The sequence below is a fragment of the Mirounga leonina genome, unplaced genomic scaffold, assembly GCF_011800145.1.
Source record: "Mirounga leonina isolate KUSES-001 unplaced genomic scaffold, KU_Mleo_1.0 Mir_150, whole genome shotgun sequence".
In the NCBI taxonomy this organism is placed as follows: Eukaryota; Metazoa; Chordata; class Mammalia; order Carnivora; family Phocidae; genus Mirounga; species Mirounga leonina.
In genome coordinates this window covers 22655754-22679091 of record NW_023270374.1, presented here as the reverse complement: position 1 = coordinate 22679091, position 23338 = coordinate 22655754, and the positions used below count along the sequence as shown (strand labels likewise).

At 49.4% G+C, this 23338-nt stretch overlaps 1 protein-coding gene across 2 annotated transcripts in view; it reads left to right on the top strand.

Moving 5' to 3' along the window:
* DNMT3B (DNA methyltransferase 3 beta) overlaps positions 1-23003 on the top strand; it is a 42121-nt gene extending 19118 nt beyond the window's left edge. The window contains exons 4-22 of one of the 2 annotated variants that reach the window (XM_035006028.1): positions 318-425; positions 1584-1709; positions 2372-2581; positions 3906-4064; positions 6257-6364; positions 7275-7419; positions 9114-9239; positions 9406-9450; positions 10846-10925; positions 11236-11348; positions 11850-12033; positions 12646-12730; positions 13746-13891; positions 14367-14457; positions 14747-14895; positions 15737-15822; positions 18624-18693; positions 19428-19546; positions 21158-23003. In XM_035006028.1, coding sequence (XP_034861919.1) covers positions 318-425; positions 1584-1709; positions 2372-2581; positions 3906-4064; positions 6257-6364; positions 7275-7419; positions 9114-9239; positions 9406-9450; positions 10846-10925; positions 11236-11348; positions 11850-12033; positions 12646-12730; positions 13746-13891; positions 14367-14457; positions 14747-14895; positions 15737-15822; positions 18624-18693; positions 19428-19546; positions 21158-21299 — 2292 coding nt within the window. In that variant the 3' untranslated portion in view covers positions 21300-23003. The remainder of the gene's footprint in view (positions 1-317; positions 426-1583; positions 1710-2371; positions 2582-3905; positions 4065-6256; positions 6365-7274; positions 7420-9113; positions 9240-9405; positions 9451-10845; positions 10926-11235; positions 11349-11849; positions 12034-12645; positions 12731-13745; positions 13892-14366; positions 14458-14746; positions 14896-15736; positions 15823-18623; positions 18694-19427; positions 19547-21157) is intronic. The other variant, XM_035006029.1, reaches the window with a different exon arrangement.
* Positions 23004-23338: the final 335 nt, after the last annotated feature.

The following is a 23338-nucleotide window of genomic DNA, read 5'->3' as shown; positions in this document are numbered from 1 at the left end:
GTCACTTGGGCCAAAATGATTGAATCTTGATTCTTTTTTTTTTTTTTTTAAAGGTTTTATTTATTTATTTGACAGAGAGAGACACAGCGAGAGAGGGAACAGAAGCAGGGGGAATGGGAGAGGGAGAAGCAGGCTTCCCCACAGAGCAGGGAGCCCGATGCGGGACTCGATCCCAGGACCCTGGGATCATGACCTGAGCTGAAGGCAGTCGCTTAACCAACTGAGCCACCCAGGTGCCCTGAATCTTGATTCTTAAACCGTTTTGATTATGTGACCTTTTAATGACCTTTACTGTTCCTAATGCTTCATTTATAAAGGATCTGACGGGTGATGGAGATGGCGAGGGGGAAGACGGAGATGGCTCTGACACCCCAGTGATGCCCAAACTCTTCCGTGAAACCAGGACTCGGTCTGAAAGCCCAGCTGTAAGTCCCCCTCCCCTCAGCCAGGGCCCTTCCAACCACTCGTAGGCCTGAATGAAAAAAAACCTGTCTTGGATCTTCCTTTCTCCTTGGAGCTTTGGAGAGCGAGGTGAACAAATGTTTTGAAATCGGAAAATGACAGCAAGGTTCGTGAACTATCATTGTGAAAGCTTGCTTTCATGTGGCAGGTTTTTAGCTCCTTGGACATTCCTGGCTTTAAGTGCCTAAGAGTAGATAGTTTGTAGGTGGATGGCTCAACTGTCAGTTACCTTTGGGAGTCACTTCTATGACTTACAGGGTGGGGTCTAGAAATACGAAGGCAGTCTTCGCTAATGGTCACCCAGCCCTTTAGAGAGCAGGCGAACCCTTGATGGCCATTGCAGGGCTAGTTTATAATCTCACCCAGTGTATGATGTATATCATGCCCTTCTTACAGATGAGAGAAGATTTCCAATAACTTACCCAAGGTTAAATAGTAGTTCTTTTTAAAATCTTTTTAATTTTTTTTAAGATTGATTGATTTATTTTAGAGAACAAGCAAACGGGGAGGGGCAGAGGGAGAGAGAATCCTGAAGCAGACTCCCTGTTGAGTGGAAAGCCTGATGTGGGGCTTGATCCCAGGACCCTGAGATCATGACCTGAGCCAAAAAATCCAGTTGGCTGCTCAACTGACTAGGCCATCCAGGTGCCCCATAAACAGTCATTCTTGCGTGCAGGATTTGAATACAGATGTACAACACCTAAATTCAAGCCATTTTGAGAAAGGAGCCTAAGGGCTTCTAATCTGTCTTGATGATCGAGTGCCTTCCTAAAGAAGGCAACAATTATTCCATCGCTGTGGGGGGCGGTAAATGTTTGGTTTGGATTTTAGTTTTCCATTCAATCTGCAGGTGCCAGCCGCCTCGGCCAGGCAGCGTGGGATCTGCTGTGGACTGTTGGCAGGCCTGCTGACACCCTACCCCATTCTCCCACTAACTGGGGAGTTTCAGGGTGGGGGTGGGGGGCCCACGTGACCCATCCAGAGTTCTTCCCTAACTTAACCACCTCGTTCACTTTCATTGATGTGAGGCGACCTCTCAAGACCAGTCCTCTTGGCCCCCTGTCCGGAACGCCATGCCTGTAGTTACCAAAGGCCTCGTGCTTATCCTCTCTTGCTTCCAGGTCCGAACCCGAAATAACACCAGTGCCTCCAGCCGGGAGAGACCCAGGTCCTCCCCGCGGTCCACCCGAGGCCGGCAGGGCCGCAATCCCGTGGATGAGTCCCCCGTGGAGTTCTCAGCTACCAGGGTTGGTTCCCCGGATACCCCCAGTCTCTTTAAGTGGAAGATCGGTCTCTCTCACTGTGCCACCCAAAGTGGCTGGTGTGCGACCTACATCCAATCTTCACTCTTATCACCTTTTCAGGGGCTTCCCTTACCTCTCTCTCCTGGTTGCCGGGTAAGCTCTTAAGCCCGATGACTTCTCTCCTGGCCTGATCCTGGATGGAACTCGGGTGGGAATGTGTGAATTCCCTGCTGACTGGGTTCTTGCTCCTCCTCGGAATGAGTTCGAGTACTACTGACTCCAGAACTGTTTTGTCTCCCTGGTATCTTCTTTGACTGTCTTGAGGCAACCCCAGTGCTTTTCTCCACTCCTGTTGCAAGGCTGGGCACACAGTAAGCATTTAAGGAAACCAGCAGCCCTCTCTGAGGTTGGCTCTCAGAGCCTCTCGGCCTCCCTCATTATTCTGCCTTTGTCCTTGATTCTGTCTCTGTTCTGATGGAAGTTGCTTTTTATCCCACCACTTGAGGGATACTGGTTCCCGGAAAACCGTCCTTGGTGGTCTCTGTTCTCTTCAACTTAATGTCTTCACTGTTTCTGCTTGCTTGGGAAGCAACTGGGGGTTCCACTGGTCTCTGGTCACCTACCTGGTTTGCCATGGCCCAAGTTCCATGTCCTTCTGTCCACAGTCCCTGAGGCGGCGGACAGTATCCTTGGCAGGCACGCCGTGGCCGTCCCCAGCCAGCCCCTACCTCACCATTGACCTCACGGATGACGATGTGGTGCCCCAGAGCAGCAGTACCCCCTACACCCGCTTGGCCCAGGACAGCCAGCAGGATGGCCTCGAGTCCCCACAGGTGGATGCAGAGGGTAGAGATGCCGACAGTGCCGAGTATCAGGTACCACAAGAATGGCCTAGATAATAGGGAAGAACAGACGCTTACCCAGCGGGGGCCATTCCCACCTTTTTGTGGGGGCCACTTCTATTGTAATATTTGAATTTCTTTAGCATATGGATTTTCCATATGCAATGTGTCCCTCCTTTATCCTGCTTCTCTGCCAGACATAATTCAAACACCTGATTAATGAATTTCCAGATGTCAAGTATTTGTACCTCCAAATATACGTACCTCGTATATATACCTTGTATATGTAATACGAGGTGTGGTTCTGTTCGTCATATTTTATGTACAGTTGTAGACTAGTTAACTTTATTTGTTGGGAGCTGGAGTTGCCTCACGCTCACATCTTTTATCCACTGTATTATATGATCCATCTTCTGTATTGTTCATGATTAGCCGGTAGGGCTTGCTTCATTCCAGCACTGCCGCATACATACGTATGTATGTATAATTCTGTTGCATAGAAATCTTTCTTTCTATGTATATCAGACTGTACATCTATTTTTTTTTAAAGATTTTATTTATTTATATGACTGAGAGAGACAAAAAGAAAGAGGGAACACAAGCAGGGGGAGTAGAAGAGGGAGAAGCAGGCTTCCTGCAGAGCAGGAAGCCCGATGCGGGGCTCGATCCCAGGACCCTGGGATCATGACCTGAGCCGAAGGCAGATGCATAATGACTGAGCCACCCAGGTGCCCCTGTACATCTATTTGAATAACTTGTTTTTTCATGGGCATTTTACATTTTATGGTTAAGTTTTTGAGGCCCGTGGTGGGAAAACCCAGGTGATTGTCATGAGGTAACTCTGATCTTATTTCCTGTGAGTTTTCAGTTGACATCTTTCATTCCCAGATAGAGGTTAAAGGTTACAGGTGAAATTTTACAAATCTAATAAATCCCATGTTCCTATCAAAAAACGAAACTGACGGGGCGCCTGGGTGGCTCAGTTGGTTAAGCGACTGCCTTCGGCTCAGGTCATGATCCTGGAGTCCCGGGATCGAGTCCCGCATCGGGCTCCCTGCTCGGCAGGGAATCTGTCTGCTTCTCCCTCTGACCCTCCTCCCTCTCATGCTCTCTGTCTCTCATTCTCTCTGTCTCAAATAAATTAAAAAAAAAAAAATCTTTAAAAAAAAAACAAAAAACGAAACTGACCCCTTATATTCAAGGGGTTCTCACTCACATTTCTTATTTTTTTTAAAGTAATGCCCTAAGTTGTACCCTGGGGCAATGGCCCTTGGGGTTAATGGGGTGGGCAGGATTTTTCCTTGGCCTAGGTGATCTGTCTCATTGGGATTCTTTCCATGTGTTTTTTTTTTTCCAGGATGGGAAGGAGTTTGGGATAGGGGACCTTGTGTGGGGAAAGATCAAGGGCTTCTCCTGGTGGCCTGCCATGGTGGTGTCATGGAAGGCCACCTCCAAGCGCCAGGCCATGTCCGGCATGCGGTGGGTCCAGTGGTTTGGTGACGGCAAGTTCTCTGAGGTGAGTCCAGGGCTAGGCAGGCTCTCATGCGCCACAGACCCATTTCCTGTGTTTTCTTCACTTCCTTTCATACTTGACTTTTTAATATGAGTGGCCTGTGACTGCTTTCTCCAGATGGGTGAGGCTCTTTGACTCCTTGTGCCTAGGAAGGACAAAAATTTCTTGTTAACTGGCTTAAACAGATATATAGGGTCTCACAGGCCCAGAGCTCAATCTATCTAGTCTTATAGGAGACAAAGAGCTGGAAAGTCCTCTGAAGCCATTTGTGGGCACTTGTGCTCTGTTGGTTTTTATTTCTCCAGGCAGAGTCACCAGGATGGATTCCTGGGCAGACACCCTCAAAGATTTTCCTTGGAGAAGCCAGGAAGAGATAGGAAGGGTGGTCTCTGCTTTTGAGAGGTGTGGGGAGGGGCATGGGAGGAGAGGTGGGCCTAGGGCCACTGCAGAGTACTGATTTCAGGCTTTATTGGTTATTGGTGTTAACCTTTTTTTTTTAAAGATTTATTTATTTGAGACGGAGGGTAGGGGGGAAACAGAAGCTGAGTGCAGAGCGGGACACAGGGCTTAATCTCATGACCCTGCGATCATGACCTGAGCTGAAATCAAGAAGTTAGATGCTTAACAGACTACGCCACCCAGGTGTCCCAATCTTTGTGGGGTGTTTTTTGTTTTTTTTTTTAATGTTAACCATTTTTAGTTCCTCCTTGATGAGAGTCTATGGGGTAAGAGCTCTGTTTGTTGGGCATGAATCCTGCAGTTCTGATTCTTAAATCCTGTCAAAGGCACATTCTGAGATCTTGGCCTGTGATGGTCTCTTTTCGAAATGTTAGTCCAACCTTCACATCCAGAGGTTCGATGAGGAACAACAGCAAGCTGGGTTGGGATGGAGGCAGATGTGGGAATGGAAGACCATTCAGTACACCTGTGGGATTTGGTCTCAAATTGAGGTTCTTTTTTCTCCCCATGATTTGGGATTTGCTGTAAACACACTGAAATTCCCAGAGGGCAAGATAAATAGGACCTAGAGTCTTCCCTGGTAGGTAGAATGCATGTAGAAACTCTCTCTTTGGCCAGCAGAGGGAGCAGGATTACAAATGTGGGCCTTTGCTCTCCCTGAAGCATCTAACTGCAGGGATATGGGCCATGAGTTCTGTGAAATGAAGAAACATGGATTGTTTGTAATTACTTTGGCCCAATGAGACCTATAATGAGCTTTGCAAGACTGGGTCTGATGCTAATAAGATGAAGTGTGGGGCTGTTAGCATAGTAAGGGATTGCAACACAGGTCCTTGTGCTTGGGCTACACACAGCACGAGAATAGTTGGTGCTGGGATGAGCACCTGCATTTCTCTCTACAATCACACTGATCCCCAGTTTCTTATAAATGGTGGCAACAGCCCTTCGTGGGAGGTCAAGATGAGAGGTGTAAAACGGAGGTTGGCATGAGAATGAGCATGCACTGTGTGGGGAAGGAGACGTCCCATGGTTCTCCGGGCTAATCAGAATCCCTGAACACCAGTTTCATCTCATCCCACCGGCAGCCTGATTTGTTCGTGCACGGCCAGGGGACTTGGGTGTGAGACTTGTGGACTACAGGTATTTAGCCCCGATGTAAGGCACATAGCAACAAATCACACTCTGTGCCAAGCACTATTCTCTAAACCTGCACATTAAATTAATTCTGTTAATAAAAGGCTGTATCATAGCTGTTTGTCATGGTCGTGAATGAGGGAAGAACATGTGCGAAAGCAGCAATGTTGGAGCATCCAGTGTGAATGTCAAGACGGAGACGGGGCCCCCCACCAAGGACAGTGTGGGTCCGTTGTACTTAGAATAGTTTGGATACAGCCAGATGCACCCTGTAACCTTGGTTTGAGGCCCTCCATCCCAGTGGGCTTAAAGCCCCCATGGGCCCTCTCTAACATGGGCTTCAGCTGGTCCTCCAGCGAGTCTCCAGGACTGCATCTGGCTGTATCCATTTGGGAGTATCCTGCTTTCTCCCATTTGGGGTGTTGTGTTCGCCATGCTTCTGGCGGTAGGGTGTGTCAGAGGCTGTACTGCCGTTTGTTTTCTGCTTTTCTCTTCCCTTCTTTTTAGTCTATAGCTTGATCCCCAGGAATAAGCCTGGGAGAGAGACAGGACACGCCAGACACCAGCTGTAAATGGATGTTGATGATGGCTTTCTCTTCCAGGTATCTGCAGATAAGCTAGTGGCCCTGGGGCTGTTCAGCCAGCACTTTAACCTGGCGACCTTCAATAAGCTGGTCTCTTACAGGAAGGCCATGTACCATGCGTTGGAGGTAACATGGTAGTGGGTGGTGAGGGCCTGGCCTCGAAAACAGAGGTAAAGCAAGAGACTTCTAGAAGGCCAGGTCAGGCCACAGTGTGCCCAATAGCATGGAGGGGGCAGAGCCACCAGGAAGGAAGTGGATGCAAACATGACAGTAGCCCATTGACTGGGAAAGAAAAGGAGGGATTTGAGATTTCCCATGAGTTCCCAGGACTACCCCCAGCTTCCATGCCTACTGACAGAGGGAAGAGGAGCCCTCAGGAGCAGGAGACAGTCTTCATAACTGTGAATAAGTTTTTGTAGAGCCTCAAAGCCTCTTTCCTTTGAGTGGTGTGGTTTGAGGTCCAGACTGGAGAACACCTGAGGCCAGCTGCCTCCTCTCCTTGTCTGTGGGGGATCCATCAGGCTCTGTCACTCCTTCTACTTTGATTTAGAAATGAAATGTTCTGTGGCCTTGTTCCAGCATTTATGAGCCAGGCTTTGTGCTTAATTAGACATGTAAAACTTCCTGGTGCCTTTGTAATAGGACTTAATACTTCCTCACTTCATTAGGGAAATAAAACAAGAAATCTGAAGCTTCTCAGACACAGTGAGACATGCTGGCTGATGCTTCTTCTATATCTAAAAGTGACAGAGCTGATCCTCTGCCCTTTGAGAGGGAGCTGAGCACTCAGGTCCCTACAGGGGAGAGATCATATTTGGTATCTGCAGGGAGAGACTTAATTTCCCTCTCCATGGCCTCCTGCCTGTCTCCCTACATAGGCCCTTCCTCCCTGTCACATACCACTGCTCAGGACAGCTGCTGGGCTGTGAAAGGGACCAGTGTGAAAAGGAATGCAGGCCCCAGCGGGGGGAGTCCCTGGGTGTGGCCTGGCTAGCACCCACCCCTCCTGTTGATCATAGCCTCTTTTTCTCCACAGAAAGCCAGGGTGCGGGCTGGCAAAACCTTCCCCAGCAGTCCTGGAGACTCGTTGGAGGACCAGCTGAAGCCCATGTTAGAGTGGGCCCACGGGGGCTTTAAGCCCACTGGGATTGAGGGCCTCAAACCAAACAACAAGCAACCAGGTGGGACTGGGTCCCTGGGCAGCACCCACCGTCCACTGCTGCTGGGGACCCTCTTGGGAGATGTAGTCACCCCCTGCTGCCACCTACCCTACCCTGGCTTCCAGCAAGCTGTCAGGCCTGGAGCTCTGTCACCCTGTGAACCCCCAGGGAAGCTGGAAGAGCAAACAGCCCAGCCTTTTCCAGCTTCCCTAGTCACTTTTCCTGCTGAAGGCCAAGTACAAGTAATTGGAATTGAATCTGTTGTGAAAACTTGAGTAAATAGAAGGCCAAGATGGAATCTTCATTGGTGCCCTTTTTTTAAAGGAAAAAATAATTAAGCCATGCTCACTGGAGAAAACCTGGAAAGTGTTACCCCCCCCCCCGCACCGCCCCCCAACCCCATAAGCCACCTCCATTCAGAAAGAGGTATCTCCCATCCTAAGGGTTTGACCAATACCATAATTCCTCTAAGATAAGTGTTGTTTCCACATTGTCACTCCGGAAATCCCAGATGCCTGAAATCCAGGGTTTGTCTTAAGAATCCATATTTAACATAGTATTTTCTGTTTTTGTTTTGTTTTCCTCCCCCCACAAATAAGTGGTTAATAAGTCGAAGGTGCGTCGTGCAGGCAGTGGGAACTTAGAATCAAGGAAATACGGTATTCCCTTCCCATATTTTGACTATGCACTATTTTCTCTGCACTTTCTTTCCATTTCTTGCATATACAGTGGTCACTGGGAAAGAATCCAATCTTTTAAAAAGTCAACCTGAGCCCTCACCCACCCCTTCACTCCCAACCCTCACAACTGCCCTCCAGGTTAACGTTGGGTGTGCACATCCTTCCAATTATTTCTGTACACTAGTTGGATTCTTGCTTTCCCTTCACTTCTCAATTATAATAGTGTGTGCACTGTCAGATGTAATTTTGTCACTAAAGGGTCCTTATGATTTCTAATGGCTATAGTTTCCTTTAACCATGTTTCTTATAGATGATATTTACAGATTGAATGAAAATATAACAGGAATTTATAGAAATATATAAACAATGGCCACATAATACAAATTTTTGTCTAGTAGCAACATTGGAAAAAGTACAAAAAAAGGGTGAAATTAGTGTAAATCCAATATTTCTGGCATTTTACCATTTCTAACAATCTGTATAAAAATTAATGAGAATTTTACATTTTCTTTTAGAGCAGTTTTCAAAATCTATTATTTTGACGTGTCATATGATCTCTCAATTTTTACGCTACGTTGTCATTAGAAACATTAGATTTATATTTTTATAGATGTCCCAAGTTCCAAATGAGACAGTTGATTGGCTCCACTGGCGGCTTTTGAGTGTACATCCAGATTAAGTATAAAAAGCAGTCACTCAGTTACACAAGTAACATCTCAAGTGCACAGTCACTGCATGTGGCTATTAGCTCTCGAGGTGGGCATCCGAGACCAAGCTTTGTCTAATTTTCCTTGTGCTGGGTCTATGAGGATGAGTTCTCTTGCACCCATTGCTGTTTAAACCCCGATAAATACATAGTGAGGGATTTTGAATTCTGTCTTCGTCCAAGTTATCCACAGATGGGCTGTAGGACACCCAGTATGGACCCATGTCATGGCCCAGATGCAGGTGGGCACCCGGGCATTGCATGGTTCTGTCCCAGGCCCCTTTCTCCCCGTATCTTGGCCCCGGCTGCCATCTCCTTACCTTTCACAGAGAACAAGACTCGAAGACGCACAGCTGACGACTCGGCCACCTCAGACTACTGCCCCCCACCCAAGCGCCTAAAGACCAACTGCTATAACAATGGCAAAGACCGAGGAGAGGAGGACCAGAGTCGAGGTGATCATGGGACAGTGAGGAGGCTGGGGGAGCAATCTCACCCGCTGTCAGCTTTGGACTGTCAGGGGTGGGTGGCAGGAAGGGCCATTCAGCAAGGGACTGTGTCAGAGCTGATTGAGGAAGAGGCTCCCTGACTCCGTGTCACACTTTCCTCTTTTCTCAACAGAACAAATGGCTTTGGATGTTTGCAACAACAAGAGTAACCTGGAAGGTAATGTGCTTTTCCCTGTCTCCCCTTCACGCCCTGGGCAGTGCTCAAGGCCGACCTTAGCCTGCTTGCCTGCCCTGCTGGAATCTGACCCAGAGCTCCTGTGCCTTGGCCTCGGGTTGCGGTGGGCTCATCTTTGTTGCTACATTTAATAGAATGTGTTGCCTGATTTTCATGGAGGCTGATTCTGCCCCTGTGAGTGAGCAAGGAGGGTGGGGTTGGGGCAATTTGGCCCAGAGAACCCCAAACCTGAAACCGCTATCTGTGGCATCTTGAGCCTTCCCCAGACAAGAACTGGAACAGGCTTTGAGGTGCGAGGTGCCAGGTCACTCTCAAGTCAACTGGTCTGTTTATCCTGGCTGGGAATTAGCCAGCCACTGGAATTGAAACTCTGCCCAGAATGTATCTAACAGAATTCAGAATGTGTGAGGACAAATGGATTCTCTCTTGTTTCCTTAGCCTGATGTCCTTTATTTAACAAATATTTATTGAGTGGTTATCTCAATGCTATGTAGGGAAACAGCACAGCTCCTGACCCAGAACACCCTGGGGAAAGCTCAGGTTTGGAGCAATCCCTGTCAATCCTGGAAACCTTGACCCATAATCCTCCCATTCCTCAAGACTCCGCACCCATCCATGTTGCCTGGCTGGGGTTGCTTGGTCTCAGGCATTTTTTTTTAAAGATTTATTTATTTATTTTAGAGAGATAAGAGCGTGCCAGCGAGTGGGTGGGAGGGGCAAAAGGAGAGGGAATCTCAAGTAGACCCTGCTAAAAGTGGAGCCCAATGCATGGCTCAATCTCATAACCCAGAGATGACTATGTGAAATGAAGAGTCGGATGCTTAACCCGACTACACCACCCTGCCTCCCAGGTCTTAGGCATCTTAATGGCCCTGCCCACATGATAAGTGCTGTGGATCAGTCCCGACTGCTGGTGTGACGGCAAGGCAGGATATCCAAAAGGAAGGTACCCGTGTTCTGAATAGTATCCATGGCTATGTTTAGGGTTGGTGTAGGCAACTCTTAATGAAGACAAAAGCAAATTGGAATCACCATAGATTACCCAAGTTTGTCTTTAAAGAGTCTCAAAGATTTTCATACCAGGCCCACCCAAGCAAGTCCCTGTGTTGGAGTGGACTTTGCTCCCTGTCCTGCCTCAGGTGTTCCTCCTGGGCCAGGCCTTTGCTTGTCTTTGGGACCGCCTGCTTGGGGCTCCTGTTCTGGCCTCTCCCCGTCTTTGGAATGGGGTTGGCAACTTCGAAGCATTGCTGAAAGGAACAAAGCATGAGGAGTCGTGATTTTGCTAGCCTGGAGTAACTATTCAAAAGCCGTTAGACTCAAGGCTTCAGCCCTGGTGTTGTGGCCGTAATTGGTGCAAACTGCATTCCTATCTTATAGATAGCTGTTTGTCCTGTGGTCGGAGAAACCCCGTGTCCTTCCACCCTCTCTTTGAGGGTGGGCTCTGCCAGACGTGCCGGGTAAGTCCTATCCCCACCCTGGGCGTTCCTGCCCCTTCCCGCTACTCCCCTGTACTTCCCCCAGAAAAAAGCACCTGCGTGTCACTCTAGGGAAGGCTCTAGCTGTCCCCTCTGAGGGTTGGCTGCTGCAGCAGCAGGGTCGTCCTGCGGTGGCACGCAGACCCCAGCTGGTGGCCCTGGAAAGGGCGCCAAGCCACCGGTGACCTCTTCTGTGGCTGCCTCCTAGGGCCTCAGCCAGCAAACAGGCGGGGGCCTGGGGGTCCCTGGTCCCTGGTCCCCGATTTCACTGGCGTTTCCGTCTGGCTGCCAGGACCGCTTCCTCGAGCTGTTCTACATGTACGACGACGATGGCTATCAGTCCTACTGCACCGTGTGCTGTGAGGGCCGCGAGCTGCTCCTCTGCAGCAATACAAGCTGCTGCCGGTGAGCGGGGGCCGGGGGGGGGGGGGGGGGGGGGGGCGGGGCGGGGGGGGGGGAGCGGGGGCTGGGGGCCGTGAACGGGGGGGGGGGGTGGCGGCCAGGCCTGCAGCCCTGAGGGAGCCCCGGCAGCGGGCTGGGCCCAGCCCAGGCCAGGAGTCCACAGGGCCGTGGTCCCCGTGTGCTTGAAGTAGAACTGGGGTGGAGGGATGGGCTTTAAAAAGCTAGGTCCCTGAGGGTAGGGAAGGCCCCCTGGAGATGGGCCGGGGAACTTGGCTGTGCAGCAGCCTGTGGGGGCTGACGGTGCATGCATCGGTCTCCTGCACCGAAGAGGTCCCAAAGAGTGCAGCCCAAATCCTGGCACCGTGCCTTCCAGCCCATGGGGAAGAGCAGTGGGGGCCCAAGAAGGTTCCAGGCAGCCTGTTGCCATCTCCAGGGGGCCGGTGGGGGAAGGCAGGGGAGCTGCCTGCTGACGAGGCCGTCCTTCTCCGTTGCTGGTGGGCGCAGGTGCTTCTGCGTGGAGTGCCTGGAGGTGCTGGTGGGCACGGGCACCGCAGCAGACGCGAAGCTGCAGGAGCCCTGGAGCTGCTACATGTGCCTCCCGCAGCGCTGTCATGGCGTCCTACGGCGCCGGAAGGACTGGAACGTGCGCCTGCAGGCCTTCTTCACCAGCGACACAGGGCTCGAATATGTAAGCCACAGGCTTCTTCCCCCCGGCTCCCCGCACCACCCACCCCCAGGGCTTCAGGGCTCTGGAGTGCTCTGGAAGTCTGTTGGCAAGAGTTAATGGAAAAGATCCATTGTACAGATGAGCATCCGAGAGCCTCAGACCTCGTCCTCTGTACAGTTGTCAGCCTTCTCCAGCGTTCCTCCTCCCCTCCTTCATGCCCTCTCACTATATGGATTTTCACGGGCCTGCTGAAGAAATGGTTACAGAACTAACCAAGCCTTAGCCTTAGTGGAACTGAAGAGGGAAGGGAGGCCTGTGACTTCCTCTTAAATCATGGGGGGAGTGGATTTTCCTGGGCTCCTGCCTGCAGTTGATGGAGGGAGGGGAGGCTCCAGGTCTTTCCGGGGTAGGGAATGTGTTCTTGTGTGTGTGTGCATCTGTATCAGAGTCGCATCTGTGTTCACGTCTAGGGTAGAATGGCCGTTCGTGCTAGAGCTCTCCAGGGGATCCCAGCTAGGAAGTTGTAGAGCACAGGGTTTGTGACTCAGAGGAAGGTCAGCCCTCCCCTCCACCAGAGGCTGAGTCCTACTCCCTGCACCGTGACTTCCATGACCTCCTTCTTTAACCTGGCAGGAAGCCCCCAAGTTATACCCTGCGATTCCCGCAGCCCGAAGGCGGCCCATTCGAGTCTTATCCCTGTTTGATGGAATTGCAACAGGTGAGTTTGGAGTTCACCTAGGGACGCTCACCTGCTCCAGGTGTCCTGTCATCAGTGCCAAGAAAGACCCCTGGGATGACCTGTTGGTCACTTGTTCTGAGAAAACCACTGGCTCCTGTTTCTCTCCTCAAACCTCTCTACCATTTCCCCTGCCGGGCCTTCTTTTGGGGCCTCTTTGAAGGCAGGTATATCTTAGCTGTGTTGGATTCTTTTATTATGTGCAGATATCTTAGAAAAATTTCCTCTCCCATAAGGCTAGATCTGTTGGAGCTGAAGTAGGTAGCCCCTAATACCTCCAGTCTTGGTTCCCTCCCATATCCCTCCCGTTGCTCAGGTATAGAGGAAGCATAGCCAACGTGCATGCTGCCTCTGGCTGACGTGTCTGATCTAACTCATTCAATTCAAAAAACTAGCCTGTGATGTATTACGAACATCTCTGTATTCCCAGAGAACGAAGCAGAGGAAGGAGCTGCTATGCACTTTGCATCGTTTGTACTTAATGTGTGTACTTCGGTGTCCAGATTCTGAAATCACTGACAGCTTTTAGTGACACCCCCAGGTCACTACTCGCGCTTTGTTTTCCCCATTCTGTGTTTGGGTCTTAAAGACCTATTTGTGTTGGCGCAGATCACACCTAGTAGAATTGAGCCCTGGCCATGCCACCAAGCCTTGAGTTTCTCTAAACATGGTTTTGGTGAAGATTTGTGTCCGTGTGTCTGTGTTTGACTGTGCTAGGTGGTAGGTGCTGGGGCCTTGGCTACGTGCCTGTCCGTTCTGGTAGATCGTGCCGGGGGGCTCTACCAGTTACCCATATATTTTCTTCATGAAACTCCGCCATCCAGGGAGCCCGGGGTCACCAGCATTCGGTTTCTGTGCCATCTGCATGGGTTCCCTCGAGGATGACCACGTCCCTGCTGGGTCTGGTTGGAGCTCTGGAGGTGGCTTAGTATCACTGGAGGGAGGGTGCCCTGGGAGGACAACCCTGATGCACTTTCTGTCCCCTGGCCCCCTACAGGGTACTTGGTCCTCAAAGAATTGGGCATCAAAGTGGAGAAGTACGTCGCCTCTGAAGTGTGTGAAGAATCCATCGCTGTTGGAACTGTGAAGCACGAGGGCAACATCAAATACGTGAATGACGTCAGGAACATCACAAAGAGAAATGTGAGGGCAGCCTGCACCCCTTCTGGGCTCTGCCCCACCCCCACTTCCTCCTCCACGCCCTGAGCCCCACACATCCTCATGCCCATGTGGTCCCCTTCCCTGTGCCCAGGGCTGTGATAAAAGAGCGAACCTGGGGTTGCATCAAGCTGTAGGAAGACCCACAAGTTGGCAGATTATTCAGAAAGATTTAGATCTTAGGGAACCTGGGGCATTGGGTTGTCTTGCGTCAGAAGTGGAGTTGGGAAACTTTACTGACCAAGTGAGATTCTAGAAGTGAGTTTTCTTTTTTTCTTTAAAGTAGGCCTCACACCCGATATGGGGCTTAAACCCATAACCCTGAGATCAAGAAGTGTGTGCTCCACCAACTGAGCCAGCCAAGCACCCCTAGAAGTCAGTTTTCTTGATAGGGTTACCTGGCACCTAGGCTGTATTCCTCCATCCTCACCCCCACGAAGAGTGACTGTTTTTCCCTCAGATTGAAGAATGGGGCCCCTTCGACTTGGTGATTGGTGGAAGCCCATGCAATGATCTCTCAAATGTGAACCCTGCCAGGAAAGGCCTGTACGGTGAGCATCCCTTCTTTCTGGTGGCCCTAAGAGACCCTCTGTCACCTGAGTGCTCTTGAGGAGGACTGTTTGTTTCTGGCCAGCTTTACCGTTGTACGTCCTGTCCCCAGAGATAGTACTGAATCCTGGCCTGCTTGTGCCTGTGTCCTTAGTCATTCCAGAGGAGTGCAGGTAGAAGGCCTGCAGGGTGTGGCTGTAGGCAGGCAGTCACTGGGAACCCACTGGTGTCAGTGTGGAGGGTGGGCTGAGGGGTGTGAACCTGGCTCTGCCATCTTCTTATGTGGCTCAGAGGGTACAGGCCGGCTCTTCTTTGAGTTCTACCACCTGCTGAATTACACGCGCCCCAAGGAGGGGGATGACCGGCCCTTCTTCTGGATGTTTGAGAATGTGGTAGCCATGAAGGTTGGCGACAAGAGGGACATCTCTCGGTTCCTGGAGGTGAGGGCACCTAGGGTCCTAATTGTCAAGACAACATGGGAGGGAAGGCCCTGTTGGCCTTGGGAGGTGGTTGGGAGTGATTTCTGAGTTCTTAGTGGACACGGCTAAATCCAAAACTAACGGAGTCATGTGGGTCGATTCTTTTTTAGTGTGTGGAAAATATTTGATCTCTAACCTCAGCCAGAACCCCTTGAAGTCAGACGATGAAATCCTCATCTACTTTTGGGGGCCTCAGAAGATTTGACTAAACTTGGTTTACTCTAGGGAGTTTTTTCTCCTCCCTGTTCTGAGAACTGCAGCTTTAGGGACTACAGTCGGTTCAGTATGAAGCATTATCATCGAGCACTATAGTAAATGCTTTTTATACATTTCAATCATTTTCTTCAAAACTTTACCACCTAAGTTTTGCTGGAGATGTTATAGAACTGGCTAGTTCCCTCATACTGTGTGAACCTGGCAGATGGGTGACAGAAGCCATGTTTTGTCAACACTGCATTCCTGCAACCAGGACTCCCAGCTTGGCCAATTTCAATTTTGAGCTGCGTTTCCTACCTGTACAAAGCACATTCTGTAATTATCTGTCAGGTCCGAGGGTGTATCTTCCTTCAGAACCTGCTGGTCCAATCTGGTCTCTCTCGCCACGTTTAGTATATCAGGGCACTAGCTGTGTCTTCCAGCCAGATTCTTGATGGGGATTGGTCTGTCTTTTTGCTGGCAGGAACCATGCCTCCTCTATAGCGGGCTGAGGCGGGGGGAGGCGCGCCTTGTCACCTACCCAGGTCAAACCCCGCTCTGGCTGGCTTCCGCATGTCCCTCTCTCTCTGTCCCTCTCTCTCTGCAGTGTAATCCAGTGATGATCGATGCCATCAAAGTGTCTGCTGCTCACAGGGCCCGCTACTTCTGGGGCAACCTGCCTGGAATGAACAGGTAACAAAGGGGCTCAAGGTGGGACAGGTAACAGCCAAGTTAAGTATAACTAATGATGGGAGCCCCAACTGTGAACTCTTGTGACTCAGAGACCCATTCATGCCTCCTAGAAAGCACTGGCTCTGCCGAGAAACAGCCCCACTTAGGATTCAGACCAATCCTTGTCGTCATGTTGGAAGCCTTTTGGGAAGCTAGCCCCGACCTGGGAATCTGAGGCTAGGATTCCTTAGTCTTCTCTGACTTGTTCCTACTCTGCCCACGGGCCAGGTTCTTCAAAGTGCCTCGTGCTGGAACAGAGCAGACAGTGCTGATGCTTGCATACCCCACCTCTTCTTCCGGTTACTGTCCCACTGGGAAATGCAAGTAGATTGTTAGATGAAGTGATCCCTGGCCGTGAGACCTGTGGTGACCAGCCCAGTGGCATAGCTGAGATAACCTGTCCCCTTGGATTTTCTTAACCAAGGGGTTTTCCCAACTTTTTTTTTTTTTAAAGATTTTATTTATTTATTTGAGAGAGAGAATGAGATAGAGAGAGCATGAGAGGGGAGATGGTCAGAGGGAGAAGCAGACTCCCTGCTGAACAGGGAGCCCGATGCGGGACTCGATCCAGGGACTCCAGGATCATGACCTGAGCTGAAGGCAGTCGCCCAACCAACTGAGCCACCCAGGCGCCCCTTTTCCCAACTTTTTATCAATCTTTTCATGTTGAAAGCCACAAAGTAAGTGGCTTTGCTGAGGATTCATTATCTCCTCTATGTGGTTTCCAGGGAAACAACCTGCTAATTAAGATACAAAATATGATGGTAATGTGACATCCCAGACTTGCAAATGAGTTAAGCTTAAAAAAAATTCGCTTTTAGAAGGAAGTGCTGGAAGCATAACTTTCAGGCATTTAGCAAAGTGTGAACAGAGGGGAGAAGTTGCTAGAATAGCTTGTAGGATTTCTTTTGGGTATGTTGCATTTTTATTTGGCTAATCAGCCAGTGAAATGGAGAATGTTCATGTCTGGATGAAGTGGGCTCTTCACTCAACACTCGAGCTCTCACACTGTGCCAGGCATTGCTGTACGTGCTGCCGGCTCAGTGGTGAACACATTAGATGTCAGTCTTGGCTCTCGTGGAGTTGACATGTAATGGGGGATGTGTAGAGAAGACAGTAAATAATTTCACCGTCCTGGCTGGAGGTGGGGGAATTGGAGGAATTGATGGGGAGGCTTCTCATTCCACCAGGGCCTTAAATGAAGGAATGAGGCCATGTAGTTAATTGAGGGAAGAATGAACATTCCAGGCAGAAGGAATAGGGAATGGGGTGATGGTGAACAGTGCATGGGAAGAGCAGCTCGGAGACAAGGTTCCAGGGGCCAGAATGGCTGGGACAGTACGGCAAAGGACTCAGAAATGTGGGCCAAATTATGTGGCATTTGTGAGTCATTGCATGGGAACTCATGAGCCATTCAAGCAGGTGAAAGGTATATCTCAGGTTCATGATAGTTGCTCATAAAGGGATAGACAATAGCAGGATGTCGGCAGCAGTGGGGAGACCAGTGAGGGTGGGCATTCAGAGGAGGGCGCCATCCATACATACTCAACACAATGCAAGTGTGGCTCTGGGGGCTTGGCAGCTCAAGAGTTCTGTGGAACTTAACAGGAGGGATCAGATTATGGGTAATGTGAGGGAAGGGCTAACAGGATTTGCTGATGCCTTAGATGTAGGGTATCAGATGAAAGGAGAGAGTCTGCAGAGCCTCCAGAGCTTTCTGTCTGAGTTGTGAGAATAACAGTGTCTACAGCTGGGCCCTGCAAGGGTGGTGACCCAACCATCACCTGGTAGTCACAGACCCAAATCCAGCTGTCCGACCTAACACCTTGGTTATATAGATCTCAGTCCTACAGTCAGCACCAGGTGTGGCCGTAATGTGTCCCAACTCCCTTGGATTCATGGAAGAGTAAAGATTGGGGGTAGGCAGGCATTTAGCCCGGAAGGTGAGGTCAAGGAAATCTCTGACAGAATCTAGGGGAATGTTTTGTGTTATTCTGTGGCCTCTCTTGTGGGCATCATTCATTCCTACATCTGATTTCCTTTTGGCCTTGAAGTTCCTTACACAGAGGTTGCTGTGGTGTTCATCAGCTCTGTGCATTCAGACCTTTTGCTGGTTTTCTCCTCTGGAACGCTTAACCACTCCTCAAGTCTAGCCCTCCGCCTTCTCAGGCATCTCTCTGCCTCTCTGCATTTGCAGGTTTCAATGGTGAAAGTTACAAGGGTAATTGTTCGTATTGTCAACCATCTCCTGTCCTTCTTACCTGTACCTCCTGTTAGCCCTGAAACCATCCCAAGTCGTCTTTGGTGTAAGCCACCAAATCATGGGTTTAATGTGCCATGTGCTAGTTGCAGCAGATCCACAAAGACCTAATCTAAGCTCCTGAGGCCCAGAGAGGTGGCCTGACTTGCTCAGGGTCACTCAGTGAGCAGTGGGGCTGGACTGGAGGGGTCTCCTGACTCCTTCCAGTTTGCTTTCCTTCATCCTGCTCTCTCTGCAAGAAGGCTCTGATTAATACTAAAATTTGGAAAGGGGGAGCATTTGCTCCTGGGCGTTGGGCTGCCCCTTCAAGGGGCTAGTCTGTTTCTGGCTTTGGCACGTAGTCTTGTGTTCTTGCCAGGCTCATTTTTTTTATCAGCTAATTGTAACAAGTTCACTGCCAGAGCACATTTTGCAGTCTTTGGCCCTCATTCCCACCTTGGGAAGCACCTAGCCGAGGCCCCTTTATAGTTGGTAGAAAGTAATGGGTTTTGGATGTTCCCAGGCCCGTGGTAGCATCAAAGAATGATAAACTCGAACTGCAGGACTGCTTGGAGTTCAATAGGACAGCAAAGGTAAGACGTGCTAACAAATGGTCTCTGGAAACGCACTTGGTGACCTCCAAGCGAGGACTTGACCTTGGTGTTCAGTTTATTCCTGCCCCTCCCCCCCACATGATTCCCTGGTGCTGGGCCTCTTTCCCCACTTAATTGTTCTGTCCCATCTTAAAATAAAAGCACAGAGTAGGAGAGGCTCTTGATACACAAATAATCACTATGAGAAAAGGTGACGAGTTTGCGAATGCAAACTCCATAGAGACACAGATAATTTCAGCTCATCTTCCCAGTAGCAAATGAGTAATTTTTGTTTTGTCACAAAAATGGTCTACTGTTAAAATTATATTGAGATCTCCACAAACTTAATGTTTACATCAGGCTAGGTTCCATTCATTCAAAATCCAGCGGGCCATCCTCAAAATCTGGGTGGGTTTTTACTTTTGCTTAATCCTGCTTGATCAGTAACTCTGGTGTTTTCTCGGCCCCCATGTGATCTCATTCATGGTCACTTTTTTATCTGTTGTTCTCTGAGGCTGGTCCTTCCTGTTCATTAACTTCTTGGTGTTCGTGGGAAGCACAAGATGTTCTCACCTTCCAACTCTCCTTTTCTCATTCCCTCTGTGAGCCCAACCCTGCCTCCCTCTCTCCCACGCCTGCCCTCCCTCCTCCAACTTCCCGAGGTGATTATGAGCTTTGACTTGACCCAGACCCTTCATCCTGTGCTCACTCCATGATGTCGTTTTGTTCTCCAGTTAAAGAAAGTACAGACAATAACCACCAAGTCGAACTCGATCAGACAGGGGAAAAACCAACTTTTCCCTGTTGTCATGAATGGCAAAGAAGATGTTTTGTGGTGCACTGAGCTAGAAAGGTGAGCAGGGCTGCACGTGAAGAGGGGAATCATGCAGGCAGAGAGAAAGGGGAAGAACATGTGGTCAAGGCAGGCAGCATAAATGGGCAGGTGTTTGCCTTAATTCTTCTGCATGGTCTCACTGACCTATGTTAGTGGGGCTGGGAGTGATGCCTTTTCAGAGTTAGTGCTGATTTTCCTGGTAGAAATGGCAGAAGGGTGGTGGTGGTAAGGAATCTGAAACATGAGGTCATTAGACCACGCCATCTCTGTTTCTGCTGTGCTGCCCTGGCATTTAACTGCCCCAGCATGCTGGGCCTCCAGGGCATATGAGGAACCAGCCAAAGAAAACCCCACTGACTTGGCCATTGGTCTTTCTCAGATTCCCTCTGCCAGTAAAGCTGGTTCCTACTTAGCCAAAGTCTGTCTTCTCCTTCCATTTACTTGGCTAAGTTGATCATTTAACTGTTTGGATTCAAAGAACCAGCTCTTGGATTTCAATTCTCCTTTTCTGGTTTCTTTTTGTTTTTTTTTTGTTTTTTCCCCTGTTTATTTTGTTCTTATTGTTAGAAATGAAGGAAGGGCTATGAATATTCCTCTTTACATTTTTGGCTGCATCTCAGAGGATTTGATAAGAGTATTTTCATTTCAGATATTTCAGTCCTACAACTGGTTTTATTTCTTTACCAATCGTTTTCTTAGCCTAAAATTAAGTTCTGATTCATAGAGAAAGAAACTGGCTGGTAACCTTGCCCATTCATCTGTGGGTTATTTTGTATTTTGAGAGCTAAGCCTTACATGCTGAGCTGGCCCTGTGATACTAGATGGATGCAGATGATACTAGGTAGGTGCCTATATATGTGGGTACAGGCACTTATAAAGGCACTATATAGGCCTATAGTGTTACATCTTTGGCACATTGCTTAACACCCATTGGTGTGCTTTTTAGTATTAGATTGTAAGCCCAGGAAAGACTGAGGTCTAGTGTATCTGTAGCCTCTTCCCAGGCCTGGTAGAATCTCCTAGAGGAAGCTCTTGGTATATTTGGTTGCCATCTGCCATTAAGTCCAGCTTGGCCCTTGATCTAACAACTGGTTTTTTTTAAGAGGGAGAGAAAATGCAGGATACTTCCATGTACTTATGGTTAATTGTCTGAGCATCTGATGATCTATTTCTGCAAGTGTCCTTAATTCTTATTAAGGAAATTTCCCTTTCCTCCTCTTGTGATTTGAAGGCAGATACATGTCTGTTTGCTTGCTGTCTGGCTCTCTTGGCATTCATTCATTCATTCATTCATTCATTCATTCATTAACATGGGAAAGGTCCACTGAGCACCAGCTATGTGCCTGGAGCACAGCGCTAGTGCTTAGGGATGCACGCAACAGGCCTCCTTCTAGAGGAACCGTGCCCTCTGGACCGTTATTTGTGTTCTGTAGAACCGGTTGATCTGGCCTCTGGGGTTCAACGAGGGCTCATGTGAAGGCCCGGTCGGCCTGATGGAAAGGATGGGACAAAGGGCAGAAAGAGCAGTACCATGCTCTTCGTGTGAGGATCTCCCAGAGGTAGTAAGCATGCTGGAAGGGGCATTTCTGACTCCCTGTCTTTTTATTCTGGTGCCCCTGCCCCCCCCAGGATCTTCGGCTTTCCTGTACACTACACGGATGTGTCCAACATGGGCCGTGGTGCCCGCCAGAAGCTGCTTGGGAGGTCCTGGAGTGTGCCTGTCATCCGACACCTCTTCGCCCCCCTGAAGGACTACTTTGCCTGTGAATAGCCCTCCCAGGCACCCTGAGCCCAGGAGCACTGGGGCATGTGGGGCAGAGCCAGGACCCAGTAGGTACAGCCCCAGCTCTGCCCTTCCTCTGCCCAGCATTGTGGGGTCATGCCACATAACCTTGGCAGGAGTAGAGCTGAGTGTGACCCACTCCTGGCAGGGGGAGCCCAAGGTGCCACCTCCTTGTGCACAATTCAGACCTGGCCGCTAGGAGCGGCCAAAGACGGTGCTCATTTTGTCTTCTCTGAAAACTTAAAACTTGAAGTAGGTAGTAAGATGGCTTTTTTTTCCCTCCTGGGTTTACTCCTCAGAGAAACAATGGCTAAGATACCAAAACCACAGTGCCGACAGCTCTCTAATACTCAGGTTAAAGCTGAAAAATCACCCAAGACAGTTATTGCAAGACTTTAATTTTTTTTTTTTTTTTTTTTTTTTAAACATCTGCAGCCCCTCATTTCCAGGAGCATGCAGTGGTAGACATGTAGCTAAGGGACATTTTAAGAGCCCTGGGTGTTTTTTTTCTCTGGGGCTAGCAGAAGAGGAAAGGATGCCTGTCTTTCTTGAATTTTACCCAGCACGTTCCCCTGGCCTCAGTGTAAAGGGCTGGGACCTGCTGTCGGTGTCCGTGTAGAGTATTTTCCATAATGATGATGATTTCAGCAGGGATGACCTCATCATCACATTCAGGGCTATTCCTCCCCCCCTCCCCAAACAAACCCAAGGGGACAGCTACCCTTAGCTAAATGCCCTCCCAGTGACTGCAATAGAACCCTCAGGGGAGCTCAGGAAGGGGTGGGCTGGGTTATCCGCTGCTGGATATTATGCAGACAGGTGTGGCTTCTCTCAGTCTCCCTCTTCCCCATGTCAAGGGAGCAGAGGAGGAGGCTTAGGGAAGGCATCCCCCTCCACCCCCAAAATGCACCCTCCAGACTACTCTGCAGGCACAGGTCCCCACATGAGAGGACACCCCGAATCCTCAGCCTTTTCCTAAACTGAATAGCAGTGACAGCAGGGCAGACGCACATTCCCCGCCCTTTCCCCTCATCTAAGAGATTGCAGGGGGAAAACTGCAATAAAAAGCTCGACCCTCCCTCCAGAGATTTTAAAGTCCTTTTGTATCCCACGAGAAGTTTTTACGGGGAACGGGAGGTCGGGAAAGCTGCATTTCAGAAATGCTGTCCTAATGGTTTTTAACAACTTTTACTCTTCTTATTGGTGCTATTTTGTAGAATCAGGAACAACGTTGACAGGTTTTGTGGGAATTTTTTATACACTTTTTTTTTAATCACAGACTTCTATTTTTATGTTTTAACATTTTCATAAATTTTTTTTTTTTGTAACTGGAGCCACGTAACAAGCATGGGGAAAAATTGTGCCTTGTTTCAACAGTTTTGCTAATTTTTAGGCTGAAAGATGACAGATGCCTAGAGTTTACCTTATGTTGAATTAAAATCAGTATTTCTCTAACAGTCTGGTGTCCCTTTCCTTCTTTGCAGGTCAGATGGGTGGGACTTTGGGAGGGCCTGGTTAAAGCGGAGTGGTGGGAGTTCCAGTTGGTCATTGGTTTATGCAGCAAGCACAGTGCAGGAATACCAGTGTGACCCCATGGAGTGGTCTAGAACACTGGTCCCCAAACTCCAAGGTACCAGCCTCCCCTGTGAGGTTCATTAAAGTGGAAATTTCTGGGCGCCAACTTGAGTTTCTGATTGATTCACTGTCTCAAGTAGAGCCCGAGAATTCTATGCTGCTGGTCCAGGGACCACACTGGGCTGGTGAATGAGTTTCTAAACCTTGGTTCTCAAAACAAGGGCCTGGAGCCTTTGAGTTCATTTAAAGGCTTGAGGTCTGGAAAAGCCATCTGACATGCTCTTGGGGAGCTGATCAAGGTGATTGACTCAAGAATCCCAGGGCTGCTTCTCCCAGTTGTCCATGCCTTTGTTGGATTCCCTTGCACCTGGTTGCACTGCTCCCAAGTTGTCTGTTTCAGTCCAGTAACTGGACCGGTTGCGAATGGCCCCATGATTCCAACCTAACTGCCT